At 40.3% G+C, this 18231-nt stretch overlaps 1 protein-coding gene across 1 annotated transcript; it reads right to left on the reverse strand.

The window, feature by feature from the left end:
- Positions 1 to 2955: 2955 nt before the first annotated feature.
- Positions 2956 to 15937, reverse strand: LOC140946170 (forkhead-associated domain-containing protein 1-like). The gene is made up of 6 exons (XM_073395255.1): positions 15593 to 15937; positions 14074 to 14125; positions 13197 to 13310; positions 5387 to 5458; positions 4048 to 4117; positions 2956 to 3196 (listed from the first exon to the last, which is right to left on the reverse strand). The coding sequence occupies exons 1-6, from the start codon at positions 15712 to 15714 to the stop codon at positions 3114 to 3116; spliced, it is 513 nt and encodes a 170-aa protein (XP_073251356.1). The 5' UTR covers positions 15715 to 15937; the 3' UTR covers positions 2956 to 3113.
- Positions 15938 to 18231: the final 2294 nt, after the last annotated feature.

Genomic DNA, 18231 nt, shown 5'->3' on the forward strand with positions numbered 1-18231 from the left:
CAGCAACCGGAAATGATAAGAGTTTCGCTACATTGTACATACGGGATGTTTGCATAACTGCATTTTGGCGCGAAAAGATTTCCCTTCACTCGAACTCTCTGGTCAATATGGCGGACAATGTGAATGATAAGGGTGACTCTAGGACAATCCAACAGATTCTGGGCTGTAGTGGCAAACTTAAACTTTATAAAAGGAGAAGCGTTAAGGTTTCTGAGAACAAATTACTCTCAATTTACTTTTGAGGAAAACATGAGCAATTTCAAAACACGCCTGCAGAATAGAGATTACTCAGCTAGAATTGTAGAAAAACACCTTTCAGAGATTAAATTCTCTGATAGAGAAATGTCGCTAGCGCAGAAAATACTGCCCTTTGTAACACAATACCGTCTGACATTGCCTAACCTAATGGACACACTCATGGGGAAATGGCACCTTATAGAAAATCAAGCGCAACTGAGAGAAATCTTTAAGGAGCCCCCATCATCTCATATCGTAAGGGAAAATCCCTAAAGGACATCCTAGTTAAAGCTAAGCTATGAAGGCTTTATTAGAATTTATTCATCCGCGAACTGCAGGAGTCGTGTAGGCTTGTCAACACTGTTAGCAGAGTTGACAAACTTCTCTGGTGCATGGTGAGCATCAAGTCGACGAAATAAAAATTCAGAATTATCGTATGATGCTGAGTTAAGATTAGTTTCTGATGCCTCAAAAAGTCTAACCAGTCCAACGAAAAACTCTTTGTTGTTCGGTAGCCATCGAGCAGCCATGACAATGATCACATCAAAGATGAGAAAAGCTCAGGTTCCAAGCCTCCCATCCGTAGACTCGTACCTAGTCGTCACTCGGTTTCTGTGTATTTTTAGTTCCGCATCGTTTCGAATTAAAATTTTGGTTTTTCGAATTCGAATATGTGACGTGACTTTAAAGTTCAAATTAAAGGTTTCATTTGGAATTTTGTGGAGGATTATGGTTGCATTGTTGACGATTAAGTGGCTTATTAGAGTGGAGAAGGTGAATTGAAGTTCAAATCATGTAATTTGCATTTTAGTTGGAATGGTGATTTGAACTTCAACATCCGCGATATCGAGTTTTTCCTTTATAGTTTCAACTTGTTCAAAGTAACTTTAAGTTCGAATGATGCCATTTCGACTACGTTCATTGCGATTTCAAATGCAGAGGACGAGATTTCGACATGGATAGTCTAATTTTTGAACTTCAAATTGTCTTTTATTTTCAATTATTTTTGTCCGCAAATGTACGCCATATGTTACTGCCAACAATAAAGCTCGCAATATCCAATCTTTCCGTCTCAAGCCCGGGATCAGTCTTTCACCCGTGTAGCCCGAAAGGAGACGAAATACCAGAAGATATTGGACGCAGCAGACTTTTCCAGACGAGAGAATTGTTCCTTCGTAAGGCTTAATGATGCCTTCCGGAAAACTTTGCTCAAGGCGGCCAAAAAAACTCTAAGATAACCCACCATGAGAGCCGAGTTCAGTCTAATACGCTCGCTGATTTCAAACTGACATACAATGAGAACTATGGGAAGTTATGAAAAACTTTTTTTTTTTTTGGAGGGGGGGGCGGGGTAATAGGTTAAAAGCCAGCGAGAAACTCATCAAAGTCTATGTACTGTGGCCTATCCGGTACCGATTAAATAAATAAAAGGTAACTATGAAAAAAAAAAAAAAAAAAAAAGAAAACATGCTCCACTACAAGGTTCAGTCAGAGGGTATATAAGAGAGATTTCTGTAGCCATGTTTTTGCAAATCCAGACAGATATATGTTCTTATAATGTTTTGAGCTGTTATTTTTATGATTCACTCAATTTGGTGGCAGTTCCTACTGCTTGAATTTTGATAAATTTCGTGACACAGCTCCTTTAATTTCCACTATTTTGGATACACTTCTGACGTTCTTGACACCTAGGAAAGAGGAGTATTTTATCAGGTTGGAGATCCGTCAGTAACAGTGAAACTGTCAAGAACCCTCGAAGTGGCCAGATTTCTTCGTTAGACATAAGTCCGACATATTTCTGTACTACCTATGATCGGCGGAATTGTGAGACAATCGTTCTCAAATGGGATCTTTCCGACCTTATTAAAAACATCGCTGGTTCGTCCAAAATTGAAAAAGCCTGATCTTAAACCTGATTTATTAGCGAACTACAGACCTATAGCTAACATACCATTCCTCTCCAAGGTATTAGAAAAATCAGCTGCCATCCAAGTTCACAACTACTTGAATGACAGTGGTCTGTTTCCTGCCTTACAGTCAGCTTATAGGAAATATCACTCAACAGAGACTGCGCTACTCAGAGTTACCGATGACATCCTAAAGACTCTTGTCTCCAACGGTGAAGTAATACTTGTGCTACTTAACCTGTCCGCAGCTTTCGACACCCTCGATCACCAAATTCTCCTCGCGAGGCTAAGGAAATATTTTAATTTCACAGAAACAGCTCTTAAATGGTTCTCCTCTTACTTGCTTGGCCGATCTCAGCGAGTTTCTATAGCGGATGCAACATCTCCGCCACGATGTTTAGAGTATGGCGTTCCTCAGGGCTCAATACTTGGGCCGCTGCTTTTCACTCTTTATATGGCACCTCTCCAAGATGTTATACGCAGCCACGGTCTCGACTCCATGTTTTATGCGGACGACACCCAAATTTACATCGTCATTGACGATCCTAAACAATCCGTTGACTCTGTCGGTGTTCTAAAGGGATGCATCAATGATGTTTTTGCATGGAACTCTAAGAATATGTTAAAGTGCAACCCTGGAAAAACTGAAATATTACATTTCACGTCTCGTTTCAGCAAGTAACCTACAGTTTACGAAACATTATCATTAGCTAACACCTCAGTAGAAGTGAAAACAAAAGCCAAGAATTTGGGTGTCATCATGGATAAAACCTTGTCTTTCACTGAACATATCAACGAAATGCGCAAGAAAGCCAGTTATGCCATAAGATCAATTGGTCGTATTCGAAAGTACTTTCCTTCCGATGGATTGAAAATGTTAGTGAATTCCCTTGTGATTTCCAGGCTCGACTATTGCAATAGTCTCTTATATGACATCCCAAAATACCAGAGAGATAAGTTACAAAGAATTCAGAATACCACAGCTCGAATGATAACAGGAGCCCGCAGCTCTGACCACATTACACCTTTATTAAAGAGCCTGCACTTGCTACCTGTGGAAGCAAGGATTCATTTTAAGATTCTTCTTATCACATATAAGATCTTAAATGGAAAATCTGCTGGATATCTGGAACCTCTGATTAAGGATTATCATCCATCAAGAGCTCTACGATCGTCATCCCGTTCGCTATTATGCACCCCAGCCATAAAATTCAAAACATATGGAGGACGCGCGTTTTCCACTGCAGCACCTCAGTTACGGAACACTACCCCAGAATATATCAAAAATGCGGACAGTGTTACAACATTTAAAACAAAACTTAAAACATTTCTTTTCAGCAAATTTTTCAATTGATTCTCATGCTTAACATTTTAGGTTTTTTTTTTTAAAGTTTTACAACTGACTTGATTATTGATTTTCATGCCTTACATTTTAGGATTTTTAAGTTTTACAAGTTGGTTTTAAAGTTTTTACAAACATGATAACATTTTAGGATTTTTTTTTAAAGTTTTACAATACTTGATGAATAATGTTACAATTGATTTTCATGCTTAACGTTTTAGGATTTTTAAAGTTTTACAATTAGGATTTTTAAAGTTTTACAATACTTGATGTATAATGCCACAATAGGCTAGAAATGTAATGATCTTCAATCGGCTTTCATACTGTAAAGCGCATTGAGGATAGAAATGCGCTTAATAAGAATCTATATTATTATTATTATTATTAAGAAGATTGAAGGGAAAAAAAATAATCCCTTAATAGCCGTTGACATCGGGAATTGAACTATGTGTTCTCAGAGATAACAAAGTTCAATTTTGTGAAAACTTTTATGTTTTGAGCCAAAACAATGTCCGCTAAGGAAGGTTAATACATGTACAAAACAGAGTTCCATGCACTTACTCTGCTGGACTCGAAGAAGTTGCAAGTTGACTGCAGTTTCATTCAGTTCTCGGTCAGCGGACATAAGTTCCTATAAATTGACAAAATACAACCTCAGACACCTTGGCTTTTACACATTCACATCGCGCGTAGTCATTTATAAGGGCATTGAGATTGAATTTTTAGGGAAAATGGGGTGAATTGAGAATTAACGAAAGAAGAGAAGAAAAGGGTTTACATGTAATAAAGTAGGCAGATTTAGCACAGACAACGCAACCATAGTTTCGGCGACGCGCGCAGATCTTAGAAAAGCCGTGCCTTAACCAATGACAGAGAAGCAAATTGACAAGCCTGTGTACAGACCCCCCTCCCCACAGGAAAAGAGGAGGGGGAGGGGGGGGGGGGGGTCTGTACAAAGGCGATCTATTTATCACCGGCCATAAATTTTAATTCAACAGTTTTAGATCGAATGAAGTTTCGTCAAGATTTTAAGGGAAAAATGCTGAAATGTACGAAAAACAAGGCTTTAACCAAATTAGGCTCTGAATTTCAGCAAGAGAGGTTTTCAGTTATAAAGTAGGTGCATAGTAAATCAGAAAGATCTCTTTCAGCCCTAAAAATGGGGCCGTTTCGGTAAGTAAAATACAGTTCTATTTTTGAATCTCATTTTGACTCCCTTAAATCAGGGCCAATATAGTCCAACTACCTAGGGTTGATTTGGACCCAGTAGCTGAAATGGGCCCCAGCGTGGGCTGGAAGAGCGTTTAGATTGGGCTGTTTTCGCTTGAACTGTGTTAAATGACTCCAGGAGGGACTGGATCAGACATCGGCCTGCAGGGCTGAATTGGTACTTTGAGGCTGAAACAGTTCTTTCTTATTTTCAGTGTGGTCATCATCTCTACACGATATGCCACTGTAGCCACTACAGACATTCTCAAAAGCTTTTATAAATAATACTTTTACCATTTATTCAATAGATACATGTATAACTTGCATATCTCTCTATCTACCATTGGCGACAAAATTAATTGAGACACTGCGCCCTAAAGGGTTTGTCTGACTTTTTGCCACCCCCTCGGTACATTGCTGTGTTGCTGTTCGAGCTACCTGCAGAAAACATAAAACACTCCAACTTTGAATGGAGGAGACAGAGGAGAGGTGTGGGATTGTTTTGTTCTCCGGAGTTACACCATTTGAGGAAAATGTCTCAACAATGTTGTCGCCGATCTTCTTCTGTTATGTAGTCTGAAATTAAGCGACGCTAAGTGAAGTCAGTCATAGATTGCAGAATTAAATATTACCAATCCAGGAGGACCATTTCATACCATAAATACATGAAAAGCTCTCCCACATTTCTTACCTTTTTGAGTGACTCTATTTCGTAATTTTTCCTCTTAAGTTTCTCTGCTGCCTTTTTCTTTTTAAGTTCCTCCTGTAACGGAAATTACATACACAATTATAAACAATTATTGGATGAGGTTCGTGTGATATTAGGAATAATCTAGGTCGAGGTAAGTGTTCTTAATTGAGCCGAAGGCTGAGGCAGAATAAGAATTATAGATGCTTTGTCTTGGCATCTGACTCATCTCCATAATCATTCACTAAAGGTAATGGATCACGACGACGCATATTGCCCTTTCGTTACGGTCGTTGCCATTTTTAACGATCGACGCCACCATTGGTAAGATACATGTAATATATTCCCTGGATTAATTAAGTTATAATAAAGCCAGTAATAAAGGAGAGCGCGCGCAGTAAACTGTTCACAGTCACCGATTTTTCCGTGAGATTGTCGAGATCGAGCGCTTTGCGTTACGGGCTGCCATCTTGCATGAGTGTCAAAACTACTTAGGGGGCCGGGGGCGGTTTGGGAGGAAGCGAGAAAAATAGGGGGACTGTAATAACATATCTGGCTGGGATGCTTCAGAAGCATGTTGGCTTACGTGATTCATCCTCAAAATACCAAAAATCCTTCGTGTATTTGCGCAAGATGTGGCTTATGTGTTATGAAAGCGTACGTTTAAAAGAAACGACGACTTGTCAACGACTTGTCAGTGTCGGCGACTTAAACTAAGCCCGTTGTCAACGCAAATTAACATCTATCGTTTAATGACCAATCAAGCGCCTGCGTTGCTGGTACAACGCGCTCCGTGAACGCGAGCCGCAGTGATGTTATTACAGTCCCTCTATTTCTCTCGCTTCCTCCCAAACCACCCCCTGCTCCCTAAGTAGTTTTGACACTCATGCAAGATGGCCGCTCGTAACGCAAAGCGCTCGATCTAGACGATTTTACAAGAAAATAGGGGACAGTGAAACGTCTAGCGCGCAGCGGAGCACCATGAGTAAGAAAATTTGGTTATCTATGCATCCGAGAAAATTTGGAAATAACGTGACCGTAAGTGTTCCGTCCGCACCACAGGCATACCAATGTGAAATAACTCAATCCACAGGTATAGCAACCCAAATGCAACACTAGGTTTTTTGGCCTGTCATCGCATGGCCACCCGGACCTCTTAGAGAGAAAAAACAACAACAAAATCGAGTCTGACTACATTTTTTTGTCTTTACTGGCGTGAATAACAGGGAAAGAGGTAAAGCGTTAGATACAGAACAAAAGAGACGAATTTCGTCGGAAGAAAAACATGAAAATTGACGGTGAGAAAATGAGAAATTCTAGCGGCTAGCGAGGTGACAATGAGTGGCAGTGAAAAAAAAAGCGACCAAGGACACAAGCAACAAAAATTGTGGTGAGCACATACGACATTTCCTATATAAGATGTGTAACTGAGACAAAAAAATGTACAAGAAAGCGTGCTGCACTTGTAAAGCTTTTTTTTGCTAATAAGAACAGTTGATATTTTTTGCCGTTCTCGTTGCCATCATCGTTTAGCATTATATGATTGTATTTGTTTGTTTGAGTAACTCATAACATAACATAACATACACTTTATTACGTCTCCTCTATACGGGGCTATTCTGTCGAAATATACAATAATTAACAATTATTCCCCGAGCCCGAATGGGCTGTAAGTCAATAGCCCATGAGGCCGAAGGCCGAATGGGCTATTGACTCAGAGGCCATGAGGGCGAGAGGGATAATTGTTTTGGTAAAATCCAACTAGTTGGTCAAAAATATCGAGACAAAACAACTTTAGTTAGCAAAACGCGATTCTGCGCCATTGTTTTGGTTTTTCAAAGCCGGCGCTTTTCGCTAGTAGTGGGCTATAACATATAACCTAGTAGTAGCTCAACCAATCAGAACACAGCATTGATAATAGATTACTAGTTGGATTTTACTAATAACAAATATACAATAATAAAATTACAATGGGGCAAAAAGTATATTAACGAGAGCTTCGCTTTTAGCCCTGGTTAAATCTGTGTATTACGTTTTTGAATAGTCGTAGAAAGAACGTCGTTGGAAAAAAAAAAAAGATTTGGAAAAGGCTAGGGTCACCTATTATTGATGTATCAGTTTTAAGAAAGACAGTTTACTTGTTTATGTACTGAAATTTTTCCAAGTTTGTCGCGTCGGTGTTGTAGTGTAGTGGTACGGGAGAAGGATTAGGATAGGAAAGGTCTGGGTTCGACCCTGGGGTACGATTGACCTTAATAATAATGATAATGAATTTGTATAGCGCTAAAACTATAGAAGAATATTCAAAAGCGCTTTACATGAAGTTAAATTAATGAATAAATAATAAATAAAAAAATTAAAAATCCCTGAAAGCTATAACAATAACAATGATATGTTACGCTATGGTAAAATCTAAAAAAAAATGAAATTCGAAAATTCCAAACTAAATTAAAATTAAACATTAGAACTATTCCAACAAATAAAAGCTTTCTTAAAAGGAAATGTTTTAAGTTGCTTTTTGAAAATGGCTAGGCTGCTACTTGTTCTTATAGTTAATGGCAGCGATTTCATATTCACGAACCCGTAAGAACGTCTGCGTGGGAGGCTAATAAAACAGGTGCAGCATGAGCAAAGGCCTGATCCCCAAGTGCAGAGAAGTTGACTTTTGGAACGAACAGAAGAGATTGTGCGGACGAACGAAGGGCATAATTAGCAGCTGGTTTCAGGGATAAAAGATTTTTAATGTAGGATGGACTTGGTTGTGTAGTGACTTGTAAACAAGAAGGAGCAATTTGAATTGAACTCTAAATGTTACAGGAAGCCAATGTAAGTCGATAAGAGCGGGTGTGATATATGATCAAAAAGTCACTCTAGCCGCGGCATTCTGGACTTTCTGTAAACGATCAAGCTGATATTTAAGTAGACTAAATAGAAGTGCGTTACAGTAATCACAGGCTGCCCAGACGTAGTATGTGTTACTGAATGAATATATTAATTTCCACATGGACAAATTAATGCGATGAGTCGTCGAAACTCCCATGGACTAAAATAGTCTAAAAGTCAAAATATAACAAAGCAAAGCTAAGATACCTTCAACTGAACGTATCCTTGTCTTTCCTGGCCGGTTTAAGTGGCATTTTGTTGAGTTTTGAAATTGTAGGTACTATCCACTAAAGAAGAATTAAAGGCTGGCTACAAAACAAACAGACCATCTCCACGCGCCTTCACACGAAGCGCTATAAATTCGAGAATAATCGACGAATCCGCTCCAAATAACCATCGGCTAATCTGCAGGTAACGTGTGCTCCTGCTTCTGGCTCGCTTGCTCCACAAAACCCATCACAACTGCACAATAATTGCTCGCTCATCAACAACCACTGTTGACCTTTACGCTTCGATATGACCGCATACGACCAGGTTTAATACGCGACGTGAATATTCAAGCTTAGCGACCGCGTTCGCGCAACAATGCAGCACTTGCTATGGGAGGGATGGTACTATTGCTTCCAGGTCAATCAATCGGGAAAATAATATTGATGCCCTTGTCATTTTTTAAAAAGATCCAATTTGCCCAAGGAGCACCGAACAGATACGAATCTTATAGCGGAGCTAAAAAAAATGAGCGGCAGTGGAAAAAGTGAATAAGAACATGTACCACATTTTCTCCATAAAAAGTGAAAACCAGGAAGTTTTCTGGACGTTTCACGTTGCAGTCATGCAAATCAACGGCAAGGAAATGTACAAGAAAGTGTGCTGCAATTAGACCTATTGTTGTTTTTCACAGTTCTGGTCAAGGGCATCCAACTTTTAATTTTTCACATTTCACTCACCGGGTTAGGCTATTTTTCTTAGAGAGTAAAATGGAATCCTAAAATTTTCGGATTCAAAAATGTGATGAAAGAAGGTATCTGAAAAATTATCTCCTTCGTAATACGTTAAATTGCATCTCAAATTTTCGGGAAAATAATTCTGAATTCCTCGTAATTTGGAAAAGACTCAAGTTCCTCTAGAATGGCCGAACACTGAGATGCAAATTTTATAGCGCCACTTAGAATGCATTTCTATAGAGCTAAAAGTACTTTATGAATAGCTACAGAAGTGTTTTCAATTGAAAGTATTTGAGGAAACAGTCGTTGGGTGGCCCTGTCTCGTTGCCTTCTCCGCTTAGCATTACACGATATATTTTATATTTAGTATGAGCAAACTATAAATCATTAGCTTCGCTTTTAGCCCTCCTGACTAAATTTATGTAAGCGCTGTTTAGAATACATTTTTCGATCAAAAGTACCCTGGACAGCCTTAAATGTGTTTTCGATGCATTTAGGGGGAAATCATCGTTGGGTGCCCCTGAGTTTTGAGAATAATAATAATAATAAAAAAAGATATCGCGCACATAAATTTTACCTTACGATATCTTCAGCTGTATCTTCTATTCAGCTGCATAGCGGGGGCCAGATTTTGCCTTTTTCCTGGGCGGAAAATTCTCGTCCTCCTTCACCAGTTTGGACAACATATTATGGAGTAAGACGTTGTTAATCTAAGCAAATAAGTCTGGTAGAGTCAAGAACCTATGCAAGCGGCTGGACGAACAATGTGACAGCAGCTGAGACAGCGAACGTTAGAAGAATTCGAACATGAAAACCAGGGCTGCCCTGTTGAAAACTTACGGACGGTCCCGCGATCGCCTTTTGTTTTCTGGTCAAAACTAACGCAGCGAACCTTCGGTCAGTCGATTGACCTGGAAGCAATAGTACCATCCCTCCCATAGCAAGTGCTGCATTGTTGCGCGAACGCGGTCGCTAAGCTTGAATATTCACGTCGCGTATTAAACCTGGTCGTTTGCGGTCATATCGAAGCGTAAAGGTCAACAGTGGTTGTTGATGAGCGAGCAATTATTGTGCAGTTGTGATGGGTTTTGTGGAGCAAGCGAGCCAGAAGCAGGAGCACACGTTACCTGCAGATTAGCCGATGGTTATTTGGAGCGGATTCGTCGATTATTCTCGAATTTATAGCGCTTCGTGTGAAGGCGCGTGGAGATGGTCTGTTTGTCTTGTAGCCAGCCTTTAATTCTTCTTTAGTGGATAGTACCTACAATTTCAAAACTCAACAAAATGCCACTTAAACCGGCCAGGAAAGACAAGGATACGTTCAGTTGAAGGTATCTTAGCTTTGCTTTGTTATATTTTGACTTTTAGACTATTTTAGTCCATGGGAGTTTCGACGACTCATCGCATTAATTTGTCCATGTGGATATTAATATATTCATTCAGTAACACATACTACGTCTGGGCAGCCTGTGCAGTAATCAAGGTGCGAAGATACAAAGACATGGATCGATGTCTTTGTGGATTGCACGGTAAGGAATTTTCTGATCTGTCTTATGTTGTATAGTCCGCGAAAAGCCTTGCTACAAATCTTGCCTATGTGAACATTCATTCGCATATGAGCATCGAACCAGGACCCGAGGTTCCGGACGCTTTCTAAAGGTTTAATGACGGTGTCACCAATGATAATAGATTGTAGATGTTTTTTCAAGTTGTTTACGGGTGCCAATAATTAGAAAGTCAGTTTTCGCGTCATTGATCATTAAACGATTTCTTTGTTGAAGTGCAGCCTTTTCTACTACCTTGGAAATGAATGGAAGATTACTGACTGCACGGAAATTTTTGTAGACCAAATCAAGTCCAGGTTTTTAAAGAGAGGGATGACAACAGCAGTTCTCCAATTTTCTGGAACGCAACCACTGAGAAGAGAGAGAGATTAACCATCTCAGTGACAGAGGGCGCTAATACACCAAGACAGGACTTCACTAGCCATGTAGGAACAGGATCCAACCGATTAGAGGCATTGGAGGATTCTCGAACAATCTTACACACTTCTCCTATGGATAGCGGAGAAAAATTCTCCAGATTCTCCTTTGGAGTAACAGGAGCAAGTCGAGGCTCTTGAACTTGAAACTTGTCAAGATTTTCCTTTATGATTTCAATTTTTTTGAGGAAGAAGGTGCCAAATTCGTTTGCTAGCTTAGTGGGATCATCGTGCTCTGGAAGAGCCGTCTCAAGTGGTTCCCTGGACAAAGAATTAACCACACGAAATAGCTTGCGAGAGTCACCCGCACACTGATCAATTAGGTTTGAATAATAATTCACACGTGCAGATTTAAGAAGTGCAGAGTACTGATTACGAACTTTATGGTAATTATTCCAGATGCCAGGGAGGTCAGTTTTCAAGGCTTTCTTTTCAAGGCGACGACGTTTACGCTTGAGTTGTTTAATGTCATCATTAAACCACGGGATCTTTGGACGATTTATCATAATCCTTGTTTTAAGCGGGGCATGCTTGTCCAAAATGTCAGTAAGGGTCATGTTAAAGCAGTCGGAGAGTGCATCAATGTTGTCCCAGTGTACGCTTGCACAAACCATAGAAGAGGCAATATCAGCCGAGAATTCGGCAATATCAATATTTCTGAGTTTACGAAAAGTCAGTTCTTTGCATGATAAAGCTGGTCGCGGGAAGCCGATAGGACACTGAATAATAAAATGATCGGAGATGGGAAAAGTAGCTTTAGGAGAAGCAAGAACAACATCATCCGACGAACGAGTAATAATTAGATCCAAGGTACCTTATTATAGGAAATTAACGCTCCATAAAATTAACGCGAATCATTAAAATTCGCGTTAATTTTGCTGAGCGTTAATTTCCGCGACGTTAATTAAGTGCAGCGTTAATTTCCGCGCTCTTAATTTCCAGTATTTTAACCCCAATTTAGGAACCTGCCCAGACATTCTTGACACCTAAAAAACATTAATTAGAAGCTTTCTTTCTTTCCATTTACCCTTTATTTTTTATCTTTCGCAAAATCTAGGGCGAAGGTCTACAATATTTCGAGTTCATCTTCATCTTTGTCGCTGTCAGAAGTAATGTCAAAATCTTCTCCTTTTATTTCGGCCACCAACTGTGTCTTAATCGCGTCAATTTCCTTTATTATGAAATTCTACCTCCTTTTTCGCGTTAATTTTCTCTATTCGAAAGTCGTTTTCCATTAAATTCGCGTTAATTTAAGTCGCGTTAATTTCCAATACCTTAATTTCATGGAGCGTTAATTTCCTATAATAAGGTATGACCCGATAAAAGGGTCGGGCGGAAACGTGTTGCGAAAGACTAAACGTTTCCAGTAAATCCATAAATTTCTTGGTTTCATTGTCACGGAGGTCATCTAAATGAAAGATGAAGTCTCCAGAGATAACAAGAACCTTGGGGCACATCAACATTCTCTAAAAACTGAGAGAATTCATCAAAGGAAACAGAGGCAGGAACAGGATGTAACGAAGAATATGGAGGTCGATACACCATTATATGTCTCATTGAGCGATCGTGCTCTTTAACAATCCACTCAGAATATTCGAAGGACTTGTTTTCGTTCCCATCCACTAATGAAACGTTGACAGAGTCTCGAAACACAATCCCACTTCCACCACCACGGTTTTGCGATTGTCGAGAAAAATTCCTGAAGAAATAACAGGCCACAGATAACTGAGCAATCAATAATGCTCTCGATCTTGTTTCTAACAGATGTAGAATTGAAGACCGCAAAGTTTAGGAAAGTTGAACGTGGATTGACGAACAAATTTGTATGAAGTGAAGAGTTAGTCGTGATTAAAGAAATCGGGTTTATCACTCGTATGATTAAAGACCGAACTGGACTGCACTCAGTCCTATTACTATTATTAAGTAGCTATGTAAGGTAGTGTTGCTTACGGGCTCTTATTGTGAGCTTGGGTTACCTGTGGTCACAGGTAGAATATCATCTTACCTTTCTTTCCTTTAAACAAACATTAAGTCTCCGCTGTTGATCCAGGTCGTCTCTTAATCTACTCATTAATGCTCTAAGGTAGGCGGTCTCTTCCTGGCGATTTCGAACATCCATCTATGTGGTACAATACGACAAAATCAGAGTGAAAAATTCCAGTAAAAACAAGACAGCTTTAATATAATCTGGGCAGGGATGTTCAAAACTGGATTAAGATAACCCAGGGTAAGTAGGAAATTTGAATTCAGATAAGAAAGCTTAAAAATCAAATTCAGTTTAATAAATTTCGCTTATAATTTGATGATTGGATGTTCTCAAAAGTATAGATAAAATTATTCGGGGACATGCTTTTGATCAAAAGAAAAAGAAACCCGAATTAACATTTAACCTTGGTTTAGCGCTAATTGGCCTTCGAATAACTGGGCCCTGCACATTAACCAATATGAATCACACAATCCACTTCCTTATGACCCTTTACAGACTTTATGGCAATAACTTCACGGCTTAACGCTGATGTTCTATGTCAGTAAGAGCCTTAATGAAAACAGTGGTAAACAAATAATTTTTAGGTTAGGTGAATTTAACGTTGATCCCATTATTTAGCCTTCTCTTCCTACAAAGTTATTAGAGAGGGATGCGGTAGCCTGCGTTACTGGCAGGATGCTTGTGCCCGGGGTAATTTATTGGCGAAGCGAGCCGTAAAGCCGCTAGGGTTCTTAATCTTCACGCGGCTCCGCCGCCAAAAAACTACAGCACTCCCGCTAATCCCGCCAGCTGCGAAGGCTAAGGGATGCGGTAGAAACAGATGTTACATCATCTTATATTGAAGAGGACACGTTCTACACAACTGCAACTAACAATATCCGAGCAACACGACAACCTTAAGTCCTGTAGCTTCAGCCGTTTTCTGTCCTGCCACTGTCTCACTATTTCTGAAACGAAGGACAAAATATTTCGCGTAATTCGACCACAAAAATCTTCACTTTTTCCATCTATTTATTTTATATATGTGTGCACATTTACCTTCCCGACATATTACCCCGACTTCCAAACGTTCACTGTCGTTTATTCTGCCGTAACATCGTTGAGATCGAGCACTTAACGTTACGAGTCCGTTACGGGCGACCATTTTAGTTTCGAATGTAACGAGGGTCGGGTGGTGTCGGGGTTTTAGCGGTGGTGGGAGGCAGGGAAGAAAAACAGAAATTTTTCTCGTCTCCTCCTAAACTTTCCCCCGCCCCCTAAGTGGATTTGTTACTCGACGGAAATCCCCAGGCCAGACCCAGTACAATTGAAACCAAGCTGGATGCCCCCAAGGGTAAGTACTCGATCTCGACGACCCTACTGAAAAATAGGGGTCTATGAACAGTCTATAAATCAAGAAAAATAGAAGAACGAGGCCATGACGACAAGATGTAACAGGAACTTTGCTTTTATCGTTTGAAATTCTCCTTTTATAACCGAGACCATTATAAGACATGGGTGATGAGAATTATGGAATTGATCGCGGATTAATTCAGGACATTTGCCTGGGTTTTAGCGTTCCAGAACAATTGTGTGATGTTAGACTGTTATCAGTCAACTATTTCTTCGTAAAATCGTCGAAATCAGGCGGCCATCTTGGTTTTAAATGTTCCGAGTCCAGTCTTGGGATGAGCGTGAAATCTACTTACTGCGCTTTTCACAAACATGCGAACTCTAAAGTTCAAACTGCCGTCAATCATAATTACGATTACAAGCAACGAACCTTGAAACAAAGAAACATACGAAACGGATCGAAATCCTCCGATCACAAATCAGAAACCATGACCTTTTGAACCCGTTAAAGTAAAGTTCTGTTTCCTAATAGGTCCGTTAGGATGATTGGCGGCAGCGAAAAACGCGATCGTCAGTTGGCTTGTGAACTTCAGAATTCGCATGTTTGTGAAAACCGCAGTAAGGGGCGGGGACCCCGAAGCCCGCCCCCTCGGTACATATGAGACCCAGATGGTCGCCCGTACCGGTGAGAGCTCGGCCCTTAAGATCTTACCAAAAATAGAGGACTGTGAACGGTCGAAGGAGATGTTAAATTAAAAGCATTTTTTATAGGACATTTTATTACCGCAGCAGGATTAGCTCAGTCCTTGACTGCAGAGCGGGAGGTCGCGGTCGTCGCGGGTTCGATTCCCGAGACCGGACCAACACTCAGGGTCTTAAATTGACCTAAGAAATGAAGGTACTCCCTTTGCAGTGTGAGCGGCTAGACCGTTGGGTGGCTCGGATGACCACGTAAAATGGCGGTCCCGTCTCCAGTAGGAGACGTAAAAACAGTGTCCCCTTTGGTACTTTCGTTCTAAATACATTGACACTAAAATAAAGTGCATTTATTTATTTACATATTTTGTTTCTTGTCTCTTTACCTTAGATGCTCCAAGTCATCTTCATAAGAACCCAGAAGCTGGACTTTTCTTTCCATTCGATCGTTCATCTGTTGAACTTTAGTGACCATCAGTAAGTACTCTTCTTTTTCGAAATTTGACATTATTTAGCCAGGGACACCAAACGACCGTTTTCTGTAAAATATCTGTTCGGAGAAGACGGCTAAAAATTTCTAGATGAACGTTCCCTTCATGTACAATTTTCGAGGCTTCTCTAATAAATTCCCTACGATTTTCTGAAGTTTGATTTTTCATATTTTAAGACCACATGAGAAAATAATCTAATTCCCCTTAATGAGATGCATATTCACCAATAGAACCATTGGAATAGGGTGCTTTTCCATTGGTACCAATCGTACCATTGGTACCAATGGAGATCCTTCTTATCACCACTAACACCAATGGAGTCTATTTGTGAGTATTGGACAACCCTCCTCGTCAATTTTTGTGGCCAGTTGTTCTTTGTATTCAACCTGTTCAGTTCCCTTCTTGACCGTGTCCCGCTTTTGCCTCACTAACGCCTAGGAAAAGTTAAAAACACCAGTCTCAGGCTCTCAGTTGAGTTGCAACAATCGAATAGAAAAACTACGGTGAAAAAAGGACGGGCAAAGACTGGGGAGAGAGAAGGTAATCTGCGGAATTTACCCTCTTTTTATTTTGCTGTTGCCTTTCATTTCGCTCCTCGCAACAAGTTTGCTTTTCAGATTCTAATGCACTTTTATGTGTGGGTTCTTTAACGCCCCACAGTTTTCATAACAAAAAAAACAAAATTTAATTTAATTTTATATTAATTAAATTACGTTGTTGTACCGCTTTATTTCTTTTGCACTGTACTAATTCAACCATTAATTCAGTTTAAAAGTTTTTTCCTGTAGTCGGTAAATGTGATGAACAATAAAAAAAACGTCCCACAGTTTTCATGTGAACAAAGGCTGCGGCTATACAGAGCAAACGGTTTTTTCTCCTTACCCGTTTGCAGATGACATAACAAAGGTAGCACTTTCTCCTCATTTATTTGACGACCACCACGAGTGTCGGTCCGGCCGGGGTTTGAAGCCGGGACGTCCCGCTCGGCAGACCGTCGTTAAGCCAACCGAGCTAATTAAGCAGCGGCTGGTAACCCGAGGGATCTTGAATCATATTATCCTGATCTGGACAGCACTCAAGATACTTTAAACATAATAATATGTGGTGTATTCATGGTCTTACATCACCACCAATGAAGACTCTTAGCAATAGAGTTACATATCTTACAAACGTCACATACCTTTTGTTGTTCACTAAGTTTGTCTTCCCTGGAGTTAATGTCCTTTTGCTGTTCATCCACCAATGCAGACAGCTGCACGAGCTGTTTTCTTTGTTCTTCCAGCTCAGTGTCTTGCTCTAGTATACTCTCCTCGTATTGCTCCAGTTTCTGTTTCTGTTATCGCTTAACTCGCCGGCCATATCAGACATGCGTGCTGCAGCACCCGCCAGATCCCTTCTTAATGCTTGTACCACATCTCCTTGACTTTCAGCCTCTTTCTTAGCTTGGGCCGCTTCGCGTCTAAAAAAAATCTATATTTCAGGGGTCTGGGTCCCAGCAGGTCACGTGCTTGTAAGTCCAGCCCCTCCCTTTTGTATTTCATTTATTTAGTTAACCTATTGGGATTCTTTTTGAATGTCAGTTATTTTTATTCTTTTATAGACTGCGAGCAGTCCCTCTTTTCCTTCAGATTTAGCGAGGGGAGTGCACTCGCGCGAGAGCGTCGAGCGATAGTTTTTCTCGACGGACCAAGAAAAAAGAGAGACCGCTGGTAGTCTAATTTTTTCATTCACCAATTTGTAAACAAATGATATTACAAAAAAGAAGAAAAATTCATTTTTTCTTGAAGGTCGTCGAAGGAGTCAACAGGTGAAAAATATGTGTTTTTTGCAAAAAAGTGTTTAAACGTATATCGCGGTCTTTAAAAAGTCTTGTCTAGACTGTGTTTTCAGTGTAAAGTAACTACACGCGTCACCCATGCACGCGAGGGTGCAACTTCGTTTGCAATTGCCCTGACTGGGATAAGAACTGGATTGTAAGGGAAAAGGCGGACAGCAAACAGGCAAAGTTGAATTTAGCGTTAGTGCACATTGGGGCAATTGAAAAATGTATTGTTAGTAATAAATGTAGCCTGCGAACAGCAGACGCATTTCCGGTCGTCGCTTCTCTCCGTCCGAAAAATAGCTATTTTCGGAGGGAGACAGAGGGTCCAGAGGAGTTTCGTGTGAATAAATGAATTACTTATTTGAAGTCTCACCTTAAAAAATGTCTATACCTGTCGCTTAGCAGGATTAATTAGCTTAATGGGATCTTTATGAGTCTACCGTAAACGATTTCTTCGCTTCTTATCTGACCCAGATCGACTTTATGGGTTCGCCATTTTGAAAATCAATAACCGCCAGCCATATCCTCGGTGGCGCACGGCACGTCGCCCGAAGGGCGACCGAGGCACGAGGTGCGTTTCGGGAATTCGAAAATCGGCCCCAAATTTGTTTCCTCCCTTTCCGTATTTTATACTGTAAGCCGATCTTGCGAGCCCTCAGTCTCTTAGTTTGCGGTATATAGAATGCGTAACAAAAATGTAACGCGATCAAAA

This window comes from Porites lutea, chromosome 1, assembly GCF_958299795.1.
Source record: "Porites lutea chromosome 1, jaPorLute2.1, whole genome shotgun sequence".
Lineage (NCBI taxonomy): Eukaryota > Metazoa > Cnidaria > Anthozoa > Scleractinia > Poritidae > Porites > Porites lutea.

What these genes read in the sequence shown, in the direction of transcription:
- LOC140946170 (XM_073395255.1), bottom strand. Translation starts at nt 15,714, where the DNA reads ATGTCAAATTTCGAAAAAGAAGAGTACTTACTGATGGTCACTAAAGTT. An exon ending in TTTGTTTAAAGGAAAGAAAG is followed by an intron (nt 5,459 to 13,196) that starts GTAAGATGATAT and finishes TTTCCGTTACAG; the next exon opens with GAGGAACTTAAAAAGAAAAA. An exon ending in AAATAGAGTCACTCAAAAAG is followed by an intron (nt 4,118 to 5,386) that starts GTAAGAAATGTG and finishes GTCAATTTATAG; the next exon opens with GAACTTATGTCCGCTGACCG.